Raw genomic sequence first — 20,281 nt, forward strand, 5'->3', positions numbered from 1 at the left:
AGCAGACACATTGTGCTTTTGATAGAAAGACAGAGCCGTGTGGCGTATGTGATGGTAGTTGCGTAGCAACCGGCTCTTACCATCGTAACGTCTGCACATTTGTTGTGTTTTTATCCCTGCGAGCAGACGCTTTACATGATTCCTGTGTGCGTGTTTACTTCATTCAGACCTACTTTTGATTAAGAACAAACCAGACTAATACGATTTTTCTCCATGTGTTCGGTATAAGTGAGTTGTATTCTTGTATATGTGCTCTCATCCACAACAGGGCTACAGTGTTATTTAATTGTTATTTGAAACGAGTTCATGAGTGAATAGTCTGATCAATAGAAGTAAAGAAAATAATAAAGAAAGCCAATGAACCGGAAGTTGCGATCAATTTTGCTTCCGTATTTTCCAAGTAAAATTTAATTTCTAATGAGGAAATTGTACCTGTGGCTTTGGTCTTTTTCTGCGATTTGATTGGATGTATAAAAACAGCCGTTGCATTTTGAAACGGAACTGGCAGCTGACTGACAGTTAAAGGGGAGGAGTTAACGCATGCGCTGCGCCCAAGCCATCTAACATACGGCATTTAAATTGGATAGTCATTACAGGAAGGAAGTGCATTTTCAGATTTTAACTGAAGATGATGAGGGCGCACCAATTTTAAACAGAAAATGACACACATTGATAAACTAATTTCAATAAAAGCTGCAATATTTCATGAAAAAAATAGGCATTGCAATTTTCTATTTCACTGGGACTTAAAAACACATTCTGAGTGCATTTACATGCACAAAATTCAATATCTATTAAAAATCTACTTATAAAAGGAACCACTTTTTACTTGTTTACATGCATCTCAATAATGAACTTTAATGGAAGTTTGAGACTTGCTAGTCTGTCTAGTAATAAAAAATGCAGCGGAAAAATGGTAAGAAGTTGTATGTTTATATCTCTTCTCATGTCCGCAGCGTGACTGCATATGTAACAATAGTTTTATAATTGTGCCGTATCTACATCAACTGTATGATTCGAGAGCGGTGACTTTTATGCTTTTACCCGTGCATTAAATTACTTCCGTTTCAGACTAGTTGTAAAGTAGTAAAACTACCTCTGCCGAGCAGGTTTTGCTTGTGCCGTTTATGACATTTCCCCGATTTACGCTTTTACACAAGCTTACACGTTATCAGTTTATTGAGCAAAATCAGAGTAAGACTGCATGTAAACGCAAAAGATTTTTGTCTTTCAGTCATATGGATCAGTGATACATTCCATGGCTGTTCTATCACTACATTAATTCTTGTTTTTTGGCTTTTCTGTCCAACTGTCAGAATCTCTGTGTATCTCTCATGGAAAGCAACGCTTGGAATAGTTTTTGTTGACAGTGACATAAAATTAAACTCTATTAACTTCTGTATAGATGAAATAAACAGTGTAAATATTGACGGTTTAAGTGATAGATGTTGTCTTGCAGTAATTGTCTGGCGTTTGTTGCAGTAGTGCTTTCAGAAAAGGATGAAATTACAGCACAACACAATGCAAAAAAAGAAATAGACTAGATAGACTAACTAGTTGACCTCACTATCTGACTAGCTTGTTTTGACCGGAGGACTAGTTGATCACGCTGACCCACTACACAACATGGCACATTACTGGAGGGTTTGGTGAAGGCAGGAATTTTTCAGCCTTGTTATTTCCCATTTTCTGGCATTTCCACAGACTTACATAAACCGCTCAAACCCTAGACGTGTGCAGGTCTGCAGCCTGCGGATTCGGGAAGTTTCATCCCTTATGCATGGCCGGGCAGACCAGACGTAACCCTCCAACGGTTCCTATTAAAATCCTCTGTGTACTGTGTTACGTTAACCCTCTGCTACCCCAACGCTCTGCATCTATTATCAGATTAAACCTGGAGTCTGACCTCTGTTCACGTGTCCTCCATCGGGATTGTCATCTGTGCTTTTATTCCTGCTTATTCTGTAGTTTCTGTCTGTGGATTTGTGCTTTAATGCTGGATTTCACTACTTGACTACTCAAAATATTCAACACGTTTCATATCTCTACAATTGGTGAAAGTCTAAAGTTCTGTTGCGTAATTCAGTTATTTACATTTCATAGAACTTTAGTGTGTATTCTGTTAAGCAGTTTTACTCGCATGAATGAGGTTTTTTACTGCCATTGTCCCGTGCTTTCATCTGTAGTTAAAGCGATGTAAACAGGTGGTGTCTTTGTGATGTGTGATGTCAAGCAGACACTTCTATAGTCCTTATCTCTTAAACAAATACACACGGCAGCCCGTATGTCTGCCACAAAATTGTGGAGGTGGAGAAACATAAAATGCTCTTTAGACCTTTAACTCACTTTTCAGAAGGTTTCATTGACAACGCAGAACGCGTGGGATGTGCTAACTTCAGCTCTTGATGCAGATGTTTACATTGTCAGTTTTTTTCCTTTTTCATGTGATGAAATAAAGGCATTTGCTTTAGTTTGAACACAGATATATTGTTGTACATAATAACTAATAATTTAGCTTTATTTTCTGTATAGAGCTGTGATTTGACTTGGGGTGTTTTCATATCCGTTTCCTTTGTTCCAAAACAGGGATTAAATGCTTATTGGTTCAGTTCGCTTTCACATGATAAAGTTGCTTAATGGATAAAAATGTGGAAATGCAAGTCACATGGGAGTAAACTCATGTCATGTCGTGTCATTGGTCAAATCGCTTTACTGAAACAAATAGACATTACTACTTTTATTGCAGTGCTGTTTTTTGTGTACGGAAGCATCAATGCTGAGATGCAGATCAGTTGTGTTTGCAAGCATGTTATGGAGGCAGAGTTAGATATATTCTATCCCCTAAACATAATAATCACAAACCTTTGTTATATTTTCAATAAATATCATTCTATATGATTTATAAGCTCTTTTACCCCATGGGGACCTAAAGACTGGTATAACTATCTTTGTGTGGACAAACAACGCAATGAATAGCAGCACCCACATATAAATGAACATGAACATGAATCGAGGACTGTAACACTCGTCTAGACTTGAACGCAATAAGGTTTTATTTGTTCTTGTTTTCTGTTCAGTTTGGTTATCAATGTGAGCTGTTGGGTGAGGCTGTTTACACCCCTGCTGAAGGGCCAGAACTCTTCCATCTGTCTGTATACTGTAGTCCTCCAATCCATTCTTCCACAGCAGAAAGAACTACATTCACTTCACTCGCCGTGATTCATAGCTTCACGTGATTGACAATGACATTTCCATTTCTTTATGTAGAAGATGTTAAGTGTGCAGTTTTGATTCTGATGTAAATGAAGGTTATGATGACATGCGTGTCAGATGTTAATTCAGTAACCGAGCTGGTGAATTCAGTTCACGATTCATAGGAATTGTAGTGATCTAAAGACAGAGGCCCTTGATCATGAAATGTAAAGAATAGATCCATGGTGTATGTTTGTGTGTTTTAAAATCTGGTTTGTCTCAGTCCTGCTCAGAGGTTCTCTCAGAACCTCGGGACTACACGTTACTCTCTGAAGCAGCATAAGTACTATTGCACACACACAAACCGCATCTGTGTGCCCTCTGCTCCCGTGTCAATTTTTAATGAGAGTGAATTTTTCATCTTGCCAGCAGCAGATTGGTGTGAGAGTGTGGGCCAATGGATGTGCTCAGCAGAAACACAATATGAAGTTCATGTTTCATTCTGAGAGAGAGGCCGGACGAGTAAAGTCGTCCTCCGTGACCCCTGAAGAGGATTGTGGGAGAGAGGGAGGAGAGAACGGACACCATCGATCATGTGCCACTCTAGACTTTCCGTGCCTACACACTCATGAGATGTAGACATTGGAGCATTTTTTGCAACAATGATGAATGGCGTCTAATAAGACCAATGACATTTGTGTTAGTATGTGCTGGATTTTTGCATGTGAAAATAATTTTCTCTGTGTCTCAGGGTTTTTCCTGGCTCAAAATGAGGCGGAGGTGATGCTATCCTGATCTTGTACATGCGCGCACGTGTAGGCCTACCGTCCCTTTAAGTGGATTAACCAAACACTTTACAAACAGTGGCAGCATGTCGTTTTTCCCATCCTCTAGCCTCCTCCACTACTTTGAAATGAAGCTCTTTTGCTAAAGAAAACTATAGACTCCCGCTGTTTTGAGCTGACCGGCGCAGCACACAAATCGAAGGGCAACGCTGAACCCAGCGGCCAGCGCAGGTCATTCCGCGCCCTATGTGAAAGCTGCATGAAGTGGCACGTAATTCGACTGAGGCGCCGCAGGAGAAAACCCTGTGTGTGCGCACTCTCTTCATGGACTAGTTTGAGATAATACACATTTGTATCACTGTGATGTTTGTTGTTGTCTAGATGCAAGTATTATTGTGTATATATTGTGATATGTGGATGAATGCACATGTTGTTTGATGTGATATGGCAGTGAAAAACACTACGAATAATCACAAGTTAACAGGATGATACGTTTCCAAACATATTGTGAGTGGTGTGGTGACCGGTCCATTCCCCTCCTGTTCTCCTCATCTCGGGCAAACGCCGGTCAATGATTATTTCTGCTGTGAATCCACAAAGCGGCTCACGTTGCTCAGCACTGGAGTTGTGCAATTCACTCTTGACCGCTGATTCCCACAGCTCTCGGCATCAGATGAGCACATCATTGTGTATGTGCTTGAAAAGTGTTGTGTGCAGGATGGTATTAGTCAACACATGGATGTTGTCCAGTAGAGAAACAGTTTTTCCAGTTGGAATACAGGCTCGGGGGAGAGTGCCAAAGACTCTGTGCTGCTTATTTTTTGGAAACCAGTTCTCCAGCCTGTCACGCTACACCCACCGTACACCAGAACATGCTGTCATTATGACACGATGCATATGTTACAAACATCCAGCAAGTCAAACGCATGTTCATTCTCATGTCATAGCCCTCCGTGTGTGTGAATCACGTGGCTTTGGAGCGTTTCACAGCACGGCACTGGATGTTTGCTGGGTCTGTGTTGTGTAGTTGTCCACGTGTGCTCCATGAACTCAAAGCCAGACTGAGGTCGTTTAAGGCCTTGACTTTATATGGCTGTGAAACTGCAGCGAGATGCCGACGGTGATCCCTGCTCTCAGCAGATACTCTTTCACTCGTCTGGAGCAGTTAGTTGTTGTTTAATAAACGTTCATCCACAGTGACACACATAAGAAACAGTCAGCTGGTCATTATCATCAAATAAACCTCGACATGTTGATCAGCACTCCACGACACCTGACAGTTTAGTTTGCATTCCATACATTATCCATACATAAGCTTGTTGGAATGCTTGATTCTGATTGGCCAGTCCCAACATTTGAAAGTTCATTATTCCCAGGTAACAACCGCTCAAAACTAATATCACACGGTAACCCAGATAGGGCAAATCATTTTGACAGGTTTCTTTTGACAAATGAAATATATATATTTTTTGAATAACATATATGTGACATTTGAACGTTGTTTCTTACCCAAAAGGAAACGGCTGTCTGGGCTTATTTCTGCAATAACAACCGGCTGCCTGTTCATTGTCCCTTACGTACTGTGTTTTATATCTCTTATTGATTCCATCGAAGCATCTGAATGTACATATTTCATTGCACTCTTTCTCTGACCTGTCACTGATGTCAGTGTTCTTAATCATATGAGATCGTCTTATAATCATATAAGCGTAAGGCTGTCTAGCATGATGTTTGCACATACTTGTTTCCTTTCCTGACCTTTGACCCCTCCACTCTCTCTTCCCGCAGGTATATGTGGAGTTCGATGACCTTGAGTGGGACAAGCGTGAATGGGTGAAGGTGTACGAAGACTTCCAGGTGTTTCTGCTGGAGCATCAGCTGGTTTGGGCCAAACGCAAGGAGGGCGTCCAGCTGCAGGGAACAAAAGCCAAACAGATCCAGTGGCCAGCCCTGGTGAGTCATTCGCCGTTTCTTTCCTCTGAGGACGTGAGCCGTAGACGTGTGCCGCGCGTCGAGCTGCAGCTGCGGAGTGTTTAAAGACGGAACAATAGTTCTGCGGAGGCAGATAGACAGATCCTTTATGTTGCCGGGATGATTTGGGGTTTGGGTGTCTTTCAGATCAATGGCTCACATCTGACAATAAGATCATTATTTGTTTAGAGGGTTTGAAGGCCTGCTGCAAAGAGGGAGAATAACAGAGGGTGTGTCGTCCACTAAATGAGACGGAAAGCGAGCTGTAAACGTCTTGTGGATCAGGCTGTTTCGATTACGTAACACAGCGCCATCTGGGCCAGACACACATGATGAAAGAGTTCAAAGTGACATCCTAGTTTGACACACAGGACGGTTGTCATAGCGCCTACACACACTTCTGGTGTTGCCCAATCGGGAAGCTTGGCATTATAATGCGGTTTCTTGGGTCTGCGTTTATTTCGGTGCAAAGGCATCTGATTGTTCACTTTTACATGTTCCTTTAAGTATTCTCTTTACCAATTTCATGGTATCTTGTACATCAAGGTAAATGTGTTGTTCAGGCAGGAGATTCAGCAATCAAATAAAAAACTTTATCATTACAATAATATACAAAAGTTTAATACTGGGGACCCACTCCTCCATTCCAAGTGCCCTCAACATAACAAAGAGTGTCAGCTCTCACTATTTTGATCATGTGTAGTATAATGTGTGACAGTATACATACACAATATATACACACAACCACCATCTCCTTATTGCTGATGTAAAACTGACTATTAACTTTGAATTATAGACACGTTGAACGTGCGCGTGCCGGACACCTATGAACTTCCAGTTTGTGTTTGGCTAATAATGTGACTATTTATATTAAATTAAATTTATGTTAATATTGATTTGTGTGGTTATTTTACTGCCTATAAAATGTATTAAATAAACAATTTGTTGAATGAGTCCTGCAGTTTGTTTGCATTTAAGGAAACCGTACGGTACACAGGAGTTTGGTACCGCAGTCTAAATCAAACTAATTGGAGAGACAAGTTTAGCATAGTAACGCTTCTTCTGGGTTTCTTTTGATTGTTATCAGAAATAATCTACAGGCGCTCGATTGTGTGTGAATGTGTACTGGTAGATCAGTTGCGCAGTAAAGGTTGTTAAGATGAAACCGTCTATAAGGTTCTGTCTGTCATTTTTGTAATAGCGTTGTTCACTTGTTCTTATTCTGCTCAACCTACATTTTAATGTGATGTGCATAATGAGTGTATTGAGAGTAATAGTGATGTAGTGACGTTTAACTCCACAACAGTGTTGCAACAGACATCAGCCTGTGAATGAGTGACTTACATTATTCTGCTAATAGTGTGTGAGATTTACATTTAGTCATTTAGCAGACTCTTTTATCCAAAGCGACTTACAGATGAGGTAAACAATGGAAGCAATTATAACAACGATGTGAGCTCAGGTTGATATTTGTCCACTCAGTATTCAGCTGATCATGTGTTTTATGATGTCTGGAACGCTGTATTGTAAATTAACTTCATAGAGATAAATCAGTGAAGAAACAGCAGGACACTGACCCAATCTGTGCTTCTCGTCTCAAAAAAACACACCTCGTCTGTGTGAATTTATACTCATTTCTGTTTAAAACAGAGAAACTTTATTTCATGGGTTATTCCTCTGTTCTTTACACTGCTTTGACTCTGATGGGGTTTTACAGTTGTCAGACACTTTAATAACAACCTAATTACTTTACTCGACGCTTCAGCAAACAGCAATTTACCCATAAGCCTCGTGTGATTGTGTCGTTCTCCGCTCTTTTTTGAAGGCTGTTATTTTGCTGTCTCTCTCTCTCTGTGTTTCCTGTGTGTCCCTCGCTTGTGCACAATTGCCTTCACGCCTCTATTATTTATGGTGTCTGGCTGTTGCAGGAGGTTTTACTGGCAGGCAGCAGATCTCCTTACTCAGCAACTCCTCTCAGTGGTTCTCTCTTGCTCCATATATACGTGCCTCAGACGGGATTGTATTTTGGTCCTGCGTCTGGTCGGATGTGTTGGCTGAATGTGACCTGACTTTATACACCATCATATTCACCGGATCTATAAAAGAGTTGAGTTTTAAACTCACATCGGTCTGAGCGGTTACTAAATGATATGATATGAACAAATAATGCTGATGAAAATCATTCTAGATACAAGCAGTGTGCAAAGATAAGAATGAAATAGTTTTGTATAGGACAGTGCTGTTTGCAGACCCAATGCAGACATGGATTTCTGTGCGCATACGGTTGATGTCCGGCTGCGTCGCTTTTACAAGCATAAGTAAGTTGCAGATCCATTTTGTAATAAGTTTTTGTCTGAATATAAGGACAAAAATGATCAATGTTAAACTTATATTAGAGATTAATACTGGGCCAGCAGCCGCTGGTGTGGAGCAGAGCGAGGGCTCAGTGTAATGTGTATAGAAATATTGAAAATGCGTTTAAAAACCATATCACCGTTATCGAAATAAAATATATTGCGATAGATATTGTTATTGAATAATTGTCCAGCCCCATTCAAAACTAACAAACGTTGTGTTCTTTTGTAAAGATTGTCTTGATAGACCAAACTTATAAACATGTTAAAGCTTATTTTTGCCGATCTTCCAGAAGTCTTTGGGTAAAATGCATAGGCTTTCGATCGAGGGATTGGCTAAAATAACATGTGTGTTCTCATCTCTGCGGCTCCCTATTGTTAGAAATAATCCTATAGCTGTTGACTGTCCTATAACTGTAACATGATGTGTAGTGAAATAAAACTTGATCAATGATATTTTAGAGAGATTGAATTGCATCTGTATAGCATTATATCCTGTGCACGTGAGATCCTTTCTAGGAAGTCGTGTCTTCTGTGTTCTGTGTCTTGTTAACATGCAGCGCTCTCTTCATGCATGCAGTGATATTTGTCGGACACAATTCATTGATATTGTGACAGATGTGTTGCAGCAGCATGCTCATAACTGATAATCAGTCCAAACACATCTCGCTCATCTGTAAACCTCTGCAGTGAAATAATGATGACTGACGTGTTTTCAGCTCTGCTTGACCTGTAGCTTCAGAACAATCTTTACTTGCTCGCTCCTGAGGCGCTGTCATGTTTCATGTTTAGTGAAAGCCGTCTGTCATGTTGGGCTTTAATGTGAGAGCTGAATTTACTCTGGTTTATAATCTTTTTATTGTCCACATGATCAAGAGTGACTTTAATATGTGGTTAGGCTGCAGTGTTTAAGATTCATTATGTGAATAAAATACCTTTTTGTGTTGACCTGAGCCAGTCATGTGAACGCTGATGAAAGCACAGAGGGTTTGTTGCTCACGTGGTCGTGTGAAGGTTGTGTATTTTTAGTCATTTAGTGATGGGAATGTTGCAGAACAGCTGTTGAGCTGATTACACGATCGCTTTACCACATCAACACACGCAACAAACTCTCCACAGTATTATACATTAATAAGATCTTATTTGATTTAATGACTTCTTTTCAGGCTGGTTAGCTCATGTTTTTATGAACACTGTCACTATATCCATTACCTTTATTCAGTGTGCCCTAGCTTCCCTGCTATATTGCAGCATCAAGCATGTTGATGTATTCCACATACGGTTCCCTTTCCACATACGATTACCTCAGCGATGGATTTGAGGACCTGGTCATGCCTTCATCGATACCGGCCCTCACCCACTTGGAGCAAGGCGCTCAGGATGTGTTCTAATGTGTCTTAAGCCGGGTTCAGACTGTACGATTTGGGCTGTCCTAGACGATAGTTGACAACCGTTGGGATTTCCGTGGCCATTTAACACTGAAAAAATGTTGCCTGGTCTGATGAGTCTTGATTTCTGTTGAGACATTCAGATAGTAGAGTCAGAATTGAGCGCAAACAGAATGAGAACATGGATCCACCATGCCTTGTTACCACTGTGCAGGCTGGTGGTGGTGGTGTTATGGTGTGGGGAATGTTTTCTGCCAATTGGGTATCGTTTAAATGCCACGGCCTACCTGAGCATTGTTTCTGACCATGTCCATCCCTTTATGACCACCATGTACCCATCGTCTGATGGCTACTTCAAGCAGGATAATGCACCATGTCACAAAGCTCGAATCATTTCAAATTGGTTTCTTGAACATGATAATGAGTTCAATGTACTAAAATAGCCCCCACAGTCACCAGATCTCAACCCAATAGAGCATCTTTGAGATGTGGTGGAACGGGAGTTTCGTGCCCTGGATGTGCATCCCACAAATCTCCATCAACTGCAAGATGCTATCCTATCAATATGGGCCAACATTTCTGCAGAATGCTTTCAGCACCTTGTTGAATCAATGCCACGTAGAATTAAGGCAGTTCTGAAGGCGAAAGGGGGTCAAACACAGTATATTAGTATGGTGTTCCTAATAATCCGTTAGGTGAGTGTATTTATATGAACATGAAATATATTGTTAATACCTAGCTGAGCGATTGGTAAATTTGGTACAAAATAGTCAGCAAAGGTATCAGTAGCAGTGAGGCATGCTGGGCGATTTAAATTTGTACAATTGAGTGTGAGGAAACAGAAGTCAAGTCAACTTTATTTATAGAGCGCTTTTACAATTTTCATTGTTACAAAGCAGCTGTACAAGAAACATATTGACTATAAACAAAACATATGAAGTTATACAAGTAAATGCAAAAAAGGTGAAAACACACAAGACAGAGACACAAAACCCTCCACACACACAAATGCGCATGCACACACTGTGACATTTAAGATCAAGGAGAGACACACAGGTCAAATATTAAACAGACTATAAATTCCTATATGCAATATTAATTAAGTTAAACTTTAAAATTCTAAACAGTACAGTTTGTCTGTGTCACGTGATCTCTCAGAATGTCATGTGATGTCATGCGTGTAGAGCAGTCATAGACGGCAGAGACGACGCTCTCTTCAAGGGAATGATGATATTTACATTTGAACTTGCTTTACCTTCTACATCTCTTTCCCTCCTCGTCTATATGGTGTACCATCCTCATAGAAATGTGTTTATATGTAGTGTAGTGTAGCGTACAGCAGTGTATTGAAGCTCTCGTCTCTTCATGTATGTCATATACATATCAGTGATGTGATAAAGAGCCTGTCAGTGTGCTGTCTGCTGTGTGCTGTCGATTCAACACATACAGTATCCGTGAAAGTTGCTCTCATCCTGTTTTAAACTCCAGACTGATCTCAGCACTGTATTCTTCTGCTCAAACTCATGTTGATTTTATTTAGATGCTCGAAACACGTGCGGGTTTGTGTGGCGTGTAATAATCCTTTGCATAGATGCACACAGCTAAGTTCTTTCAGAAGTAGACAAGCTGTTTCTGCTGTTGAGGATGTGTTTTTATGGGATGTTATTTTGCTGTGAACCGAGACAAATTCATACGCTGTCTGTCACCCCAGGGTCTGCGTCCTGTCCCGATGCGCCACACACACCTCAACTACAGCTGTGTGGCAGGAAGTCAGACCTCTGAGGTTTACCTGTGTGTTACATGTGCGTGTGTGTGTGTCATCCCGAGGGCACGTTACGCAACACACACCATTATAGCTCATGTTTGAACAATCTTCCGCAGTCCTGATTGTGAGGTCTTCAGATGTTGTTGTTTCAGGGATTAGGCTGTTTTTAGAAAATATCTATTCTCTGTTTTGAAATATTTGCCTGCATGTTTTTTCAATGATCTAATAGCAATCAAGGAGTAAAGTGGTCAAATCATATTTTTATAATTATACATCATCTGTGAAAGGCGTAGGACCAAAAAACGTTCGGGCCGAACATTTTCTGCCAATGTATTTCGCATACCACTGCGCACCGTTCACGCAGACATCATACGTCATCAGCGTCGCAGCACATCCGCTGTGTCAATGTAGGGAGAATGGCAGACATTCAGAAACAATCAAACTTTCCTGCGGAACCGATAATAAGGAAATAAAGTCCGTTTTTGAAAAAGTTGAGACAAAAAAAACCGTCTTGATCACTGGCTAAAGTTAGCTCCTTTCCAAATCACCCACCCCTCCTTTAAAAGATGATAGAGCTGATGAAAAGAGCGAATCAATGGAGATGATGTTGTGATTGTGTTTCTGTATGTACTGCAGCTCTGCTTTATTGCTCTGAGGTCCATATGTCATATATTCACATCCATGTCTGTTCAAGGGAACTCACTTCATCGGTTTCAAATGAGGAACAGAACGAATGAACGCGGTAAATGGTACAACCAGTAAAGTTTACAAGATCTACATTTCATAAAACTGGTAGACCTGAAACCTGTCACACTATTGTCAATACTGATTATGATAATACTACACAAGATTTTCATAATATAAATAATGAATCTAGTTTACACACGATTAACATTATTCCTCTTTACACTCATGTTTTGATTGCTTTAATATCTGTAATGTGAATTCTTTTGGACGTGTAGATCACATGTCCACAATCAACCAACCGCATCCCAGAGAAGTGCATCAACCAGTCGACTGGCACATGTTCCGTACACACTCCTCTTCTAAGCCCTTGAGCTCATCTCCACTCGTGTCCCTTTGTGAAAAAGAGACTTTCTCATTAACGTCACACGCTTCAGATCTGTGTGACGCACTCTCGGCATGGAGGAGAACGGGAAGAGAGGATTATCGGCCGAGGAAGACGTACCAAAGAGCTAATGGCTGTGATGCACAGCTGCGACTCATGACCGATGATAAAAAAGTGAATTTTGCTGATCAGAAAAAGAACAGTGATTAGGAGTTCATTATATGGAAAACTGTAAGTGGAGCTTTGACTCTTTGAGTTATTCATGTCTGTGATTCAGCTGCAGACGTTTGGGTCACGGCTTACTTAAGCGGTTCTATTTGTACACAGGGAGGCGGTCAGGTGGTAAACCTGCTCTTAAGTACGTTCACTGGTTCGCAGGTGTTTGGGTCAGCGTTAGATCTTTGGCCTCTCTTCGCTGTCTCGCGCTGTTGTGTTACACCGTTATGCAATCATGAGCCAGTGATGTAACCAGCATTATTACATCACAGCTTCCTTGTTTCTCCGTCTAATGCCGTGCGGACACGAGTCCGGTGATTGTGTTGTCGAGGAGGCTTCACATGTGACAGAGGGTGCCTCTGAGATCAGGAAATAAGAGAGAGACGCGCTGGTGTGAGTCAGGATACTGCGAGATGTTTAAGGCATTAAAGACACCGGAGACGAGGTCTGACCTTTCATCGCACAACCACACGCTCTGTTCTGTTTATCAGGAGGTGAAAGGCTGTTTTTCCTCTCGTCATGTTCACAAGGAGGACTTTGCTTTAGCCCGTGGCACAGATTCACTGAGCTGTAAAGGAAAATAAGGTAAAGTAAACATGACCGGTGAGCAGTGCGGCTGAATGTTTGCCTGTAAACACAAGAGTGTGTGTTTGTGTTTGTTTGGACTCAGAGTTGACATGTCTGTGCTGCTACTGACCCCACGAAGGTCAAGTTCACCCCACCATCACCGTCGATGTTCATTTGATCAGACTGCAGTGTACCACATCACTGCATCACCTCAGACATGAATTCATCCGGCTAGCCACTCTGCAGCAGAGAGAGAGAGAGAGCAGACATCCCATCTTATAATAAATGCAATGCACGTTTGCCCTTCCTCTTTCTTTGCGAATTTCTTTTTGGCCGCTTGCCTCGAGCTTCAGAAAAATGTTATTTGGCAGGCTGTTCTGTGCTCAGGCTTTCATAATAGAGCTGCTTTGAGAGAGAAAGAGAAAGTTTTTACATTACAGCCTTTCTGCAGTAGAAATAGTATGTTGTGATTAATCTTAGGTCTTGTTTTGGTGTAATGGGTCATTTATGTTTTATCTTCATGAAATCAAATACACATCAATAATAATGTCATTGCACTGAATTTTCCTAAGTAGCCCTCTTTGGTCATCAATAACCATCCAGTGATGTTATTAGATGTTATTTTGACAGGATGACAAACTGCATTGAGCACAATGAGGCCAGTAATGTTTGTATGTATATGGAGGAAGTGAATAGCTCCAATTGGATTTGGTTTTAAACTAAAATAGTTCCTGTTTTATCTGAGAATGCCTTCAAATGTTCTCTTAAGCTTTAGATTGTGTTATGCAATAACAGATGCAACGAACATGTGAAGGGCTTTTGAAACAAAGAACAGATGTCTGAATCTGTATCTCCATTTTATTTCTGTGCAGAGACGATGTCCTGAAAATATCTTGTTCTCAGAATACACTCGCTGCGGTTGCTGTGTATTATTTATAGCTTTACTTTTCATTTTTTCCGTGTGACCTCATTTTCGGCGGGAGGAGGCTGAGGATGATGGGTTTGACAGCGCGGCAGAGAGAGAGAGAGAGAGAGAACAGTGCATACACAGTGTTTTTCTCTGCTAACAGGAAAACAGGATTGTGAATACATGTTCCTTTAGCCATCATTTCTGTAAGACCCTGTTATTCCCTATACCCGTCCCATTTTCATCCTCATAACAGACACAACGCATCCACACTGTCAGAGACGTGACGCAAGAACCTGTCACACAGATGCCTTCTCCAGAAATAACCTCAACATTACATTGAGAAAATCAGCTTTAAAACTAAAGAAATATTAGAAAATACAAGTTTGGATCACGTGTAAAGCACTCCTTGTCCAAAGACACACTGTCCAACAACATCTCTTGGTTTGTATTTGTTGTAAACCATGTAAAATCCTGAAGTGTGGTGAGATTCGGACAAAAGTCATGTGATAGTAGGTGGAGTTTTGTGTCTCAATCATGTAAACCTGGTTTAATCATTTCGTCTGAATGGATTAAACTGAGCCCTGTATGTTGTTTGTGTAAGCAGTCTTTTGTGACCTAAACATATATGTTTTAAAGCCATTCGTTCTTTACTGGTATAACAAAACAACAGCGTTGTGTCACGTCATGTTATGATGTTTGACCGTCACTACCAAACAATCAGTTTACCAAACATACAATTAATGTATTTGACAGAACCATTTATCTAAACATTTTTCTGGGATGGAGCCGGTGATGTTTGTGATTATAAATCAAACTTTTGTGACTCATTGTACAGTATTTTCTAGCATGTGTATGTGTTTACTTTAGTATGAGATTACTCTCAGTATAATCACAGCTTTGAGGGTCGGGTCAATTTGCAGTCAGTCCGCGGAGAACAGAAATGTTTTTTTTATATTCATGTAATAAACTCCTCTCTGTCTGAGACGAGAGATGCTGGCTGCTGTTTGGACGGGGCGGTGGAGGGATGTGTGATTTTAGGCTGGATGAAACCCTATCGGCTCTGGAGCGCTGCTGATACTGAAACTGTCATTTACATATTCCACCGCTCTCTCCGTCTCCGTGTGCCCCCGATGCTTTCTTTCACCTCAAATACAATATTGTGAGTATTTTGATTAATTCACAAAAGAGTTTTGGAAGATGAATTGCTTTAAAATTCCAGCTCTGGATAAAATGTAGCGTTAATTGTCGGAGCGTTTGGGAGGCGGTGCTCCAGGGAGCTTTTTGACAATAGTTGATGATATAATTATCCATATCGTTTGTCCGTAGCCGGAGGCCCCGAGGATATCAAGCTGTGCTCGGATATCTCCGCCCAACACATTCAGTGTTTGATGTATTTAAACCCCTCGTCTTCATCTCCATTGATCTTGTGCTATATAAATGAGTACATTTAACAATGTTGTGGTGGTGTTATTAGAATCTCTGCTGGATTTTGAGCGATCTTTAACGCTCTACTGACTGCTATTTTTACCAGCTCATCTAGAAAGAACACACACAAATGGATATCATGAGACAATCTCCCTTTATCTCTGCAATCCCTCCGAGTAACAAGTGAGGTCTGTTGACAAGAAAACAAAGAAACAACTGTTTGACTCCAGTGTCTTCCCTTGAGCTGCCGACACCTACAGAGACGCTCATCTGTGAATACTCAAACCCTTCCGATGCTTTGGGACAGGACTGTAGTCTAGGTTTGGTTTCACTGCTCTCTTGTGTCTTCGACCTTCTCTCAAGACATGACATTGAGCAGGTTGTGTTTGCTCTGTAAATCCCCTCTGCTGTGATTGGCTGGACTCCATATATTGATGTAGTTCACATTTTGGAGCCAACTTGATAAATATTGAATAGTCGTTCATACATAAATGTGTGTTATGTTATGACGACATAGTTTCTGATTTCTCAACTTTCAGTGAACGATTTAAATGTTGTTTTCTTAGAGATTTCTTTATTGTCTGTCTGTGACGGTAATGTGTTCTTCTTCAGCTTCTTCTGCAGTGATGATGTAACTGAATCATTTTCTTAACATATTTATCAAGTACTGTTCATTTTTGAAAAATATTAACTCAGTCATGTCTTTTATTGTGTTAGTTAGCTGTATTTAGTGATTACGGCTTAAATCAAAAGGAGTTATTTTCTCATTTTGGAAATGTATATTAAATGTATATTTAAATGTAGGGGTTGTAAAATGATCAGATGTGAAGTGAGTCTCTCAGCAGCGAGTGTGTTTTTCTTTGTTTCTTATTTTAGCAGCGGTGCACAGTGACAGACTCGGATGGCTCATGAAGCCCATTGGCTGTTATTTGTGCTCATATCTTCTCAGCAACCATATAAGTGTGTGTGTGTGTGTGTGTGTGTGTGTGTGTGTGTGTGTGTGCTGTAGGGCTGTGCGATTTTATAAATAATATCTTATTGCGATGTTTCTGGCAGATTTAGCGATTTGATTCAATTTATGATTTATTTTTTGTAAAGTGAAGTTTCAGCTCTATAGTTCTCCGTGGTCAATTCTCTATAGTAAACACTCTTAATAGAATGAGTACAACATGCCTTTAACAACTGGAGACCCTTTCACTACCTTCTAGTAGCAGATGCTTTGCCTTTTTATCCAGTAGATCAAATCACAGAAGAAAATCAAGAATTGTATTACTTCTTATTGGTTAAAATATTACATATAGAGGTTGATTTATTAGTTTTTAAGTAGTAGTATATATATCGGTATCTGCCGATTAATGGTATCGGCCGATAATAAAATTTAGGCCAATAAATTATTATAGCTGATAAATTATGAATAATTTTGTCAGGTAAACCACTTCAGCTCTACTTCCAGTACAGTTCTGTCTTTCTGTGGTGATCGTTCACTCGCTGCTATTAGCAAAACACTGTTAATGTGGGTACAGTATGTAGATATTTATCAATGTGTTAATTCTAGGAACAAAAGCATGTTGTTTAAAACCAATCGCAGTCTGAATGCTTTCTTTCTTGAGACCCATTAGACTCGTGGCTATGAAGAACACATTTCTTATTTAGCAAATAAACATACAAGAAAAGCTTAAAATGAGTGTAAAGTGATTTTGGTGATTTCGAGGGGTAAAAAGAGAACTAAGGGTTACCATGTCTTCTGCAGTCAATGTTTTCAAATAGAAGCATTTGTCCACTTTTTGCCTTTTGTTTCAGTCTCAGAAAAAAAGCATTCATTTTTAGATACAGTATATCGGCCAATATATTGATTATTGGCTTCCATTGTTAAATAATTATCGGTATCAGCCAAAATGTACATATCGGTGCATCCCTATTAAGTACGCCTATTTGGGATATTTTCAATGAGTACAAAGTGTGCGGATTGTCCAAGTGGAATAAGCAAATGAGTTTGATTTATTTTATGTTTGTTTTAAATGCGCATCCAGGCTCGAGTGAACACCAGCGATTGAGACACGGGTTGCGCACCTGCGTTAAGTTTAAATGCCTTGTTTGCCTTGAGAAGCATTCAGATACACAGGCTGCACATGCACTCTTCTAAAACATGCATCATAAACACCTTAGTCATTCCTGGTGAGATAAAATGAGCAATATAGTAGTAGTAATGAGCATGTAGCAATTCATTTCTCCAGAAGCGATTGGGAAGACGGTCATAGACAGGGCATCATGCTCTGGCGCAGACTAGCTGCTTGTTTCACATCACGATTGTGATGAGATTTGGATCAATCGCACAGCCCTAGGACTGTACATGCACTGACTGTGTTTATGTCTGCATGTTTCACAGTGACAAGCTTCTTAAAAAAGATCAACAAATGGCCACTGGAATCTCTGATGTGCTGCTTATGTAACACACCTCATACAGCAGGGCAACATGTCCTCTGGCCATACAACAACAACATTCCAAAGTACGGAACCATACATTATACCACATCATATCTAAACTAAATGTGTACAAGAATCCAAAGTAAAGAAACAAACTACTCCTGTGTGTCTGCTGCTGTCAAACCCTTCACGTCACTCGCTGTGTGTGTTAGTCCTGCACCTGTTGTGCTGGTTTGTGTGAACACAATGTGCACTTTTCGTTATTTAAGGCTTCATGCAAAAGGTGGAAACACATTTGTATCTCGCACTGTATGTAATGGGAAAAGCATCTAGTTTATTTAGTTTTTTTGTGGCCATCTTAATGCATGAGCAGTGTTTCTTCAGTGTTTAAAGAGTGTGTACGTGCATGGAAAAGAAAATGACTCTGTTCAGAAAGTTCAGTGTGTCTGGAAATAAAAGAGTGTATATACTTGTCAATATCAATGTTTCTTCTCATTATTAACATGAAGGGCTCTGCAGATGTTGACCTACAAATATGTTTGTGTATTTGGGTTGCGTGTAAGATGCTGTTGAGAAAGGAAGAGAGAAATGCACATTAAATGTTAATGAACATGAGTTTTAATGTCTGTAGTCTTGAATCCTTCTTCGTCACGGCCTGACGTGTTCATACGAATGAGCGTGTTAATCTTCAGCAGTGGCAGGTGCAGACTGCGGTATTATCACAGAACGCTGATGAGGTCAAACAGGGATCATAGCCAGAGTTCACTGGATTACCAATAAACTCACGTTTACACCGGTGTGTTACTAGACTAGATTATATTAAGTCTGATGTATTTCACTCAGTGTTTCTGTGTGAAATGTCTTCACATCTCAGCTTGATGTAAGACCGATGAGCAGTCTTGAGGTTTACTCCTCGTCCTAATCCACACGTGCTGCTCTTATTGATGGAGATCCATACAAACTCACTGATTCAAATCTCTGTGGCTGAAATTCGTTCTTTCCGGCACGGGACGTTTTTTCTGCACTGAAGCGCAATTGCCGCCATATTTCATCTTCATGACCTTAAAGCAGGAGAAAAGGCAGCGCTCGGCGAGGTTTGTGTCGGAACGTTAATTGCATGAATGCGGTCGCAGCTGCTGAGCCGCAATTTCAATGTTTAAAGTTATTATGCAAAACAGGCAGCACAGAAGGCGAAAGCTCCATTAAACCAAATGTCACCGTGTATGACGCTTCCGTTTCACATTAGAGGAAAAATGCTCATCCAAACCTTTACGGCCTGGACTGATGGTTTGTTTGGTACCTTGTTATTGTGCGCGTGCAGATATGTGATCGGCTGAAGAATCTGATCTGAAGCTTTTTGTGACGTTCTTCATGTGTATGAACTCATGTTCAGTGCTTATATTTAAGTAACCGGTTTAGTCTGTTGAGCACATGATCTGTCTATTTTGCAGAAATGACATTATTCCCGACTTACCATGTTTCTGCAGGCAAGACGATAACGGGAAGTTCCTGAAATGACCGGCAGAGATATGTTTTCATGTCACTAAACCGGTGCTGTTACCCTACACTAGCACATATTTCACATAGTTTTCATCACACTTCTTTAAAACTCAGACCCAGCGTTTACCAGTTTATAAGCACGCCACATAGAATCCATACAGTTCTGACAAATCTACAGATTTTTGTGTGAAATCTGTGAAGAATCCACATGAATTAAGCAAACTGTGCCAAAGTGAAGCGAGCTGCACCGAGCCGTCGTACTAAACCTGACGGTACCATGCAGTGGAAAATCGCCATATCTTGTGTCAACATCATGTGTGTAGTTTTTAGAGATGAAAGTTGTGAGATCGGGTTTAATGCTCATGATTAAAATGGAGTGACAGGAACACAGTACGCAGGCTTTCATCACACTGAGAGAGAGAGAGAGAGAGAGAGTACACACATCCATACTCATCTCCTTCATTGTGTTATCTTCATTGATGATGATGAGAATGTGCTTGTGGCCCATCAGGATTACATGATGTTGAAACGTTCTGTGTAAGTGCCATGTGTTTGTGGCTTTCATGAGGACAGTAAGCACAAACTTTTCAAGCACGTGTAACTTTAATAATACATGAGATGAACCAGGAAACTGAGAGGGAAGTCTTTAAAGATTTTCTCACATCATGAGAAGTGCTCTGATATCTCATCCTGCACGTTTTTTGGTGTGAATGTT

At 40.5% G+C, this 20,281-nt stretch overlaps 1 protein-coding gene across 4 annotated transcripts in view; it reads left to right on the plus strand.

The window, feature by feature from the left end:
• Positions 1-20,281, plus strand: part of jmjd1cb (jumonji domain containing 1Cb) — an 82,575-nt gene that overhangs the window by 31,474 nt on the left and 30,820 nt on the right. For 3 of the 4 annotated variants that reach the window (XM_079475856.1, XM_079475857.1, XM_079475858.1), the window contains exon 2: positions 5,766-5,930. In XM_079475856.1, the coding sequence (XP_079331982.1) occupies positions 5,766-5,930 (165 nt within the window). Of the gene's footprint in view, positions 1-5,765; positions 5,931-13,045; positions 13,326-20,281 lie in introns of those variants that run through there. The other variant, XM_079475859.1, reaches the window with a different exon arrangement.

The sequence above is a fragment of the Barbatula barbatula genome (assembly GCF_947034865.1).
Source record: "Barbatula barbatula genome assembly, chromosome: 16".
In the NCBI taxonomy this organism is placed as follows: domain Eukaryota; kingdom Metazoa; phylum Chordata; class Actinopteri; order Cypriniformes; family Nemacheilidae; genus Barbatula; species Barbatula barbatula.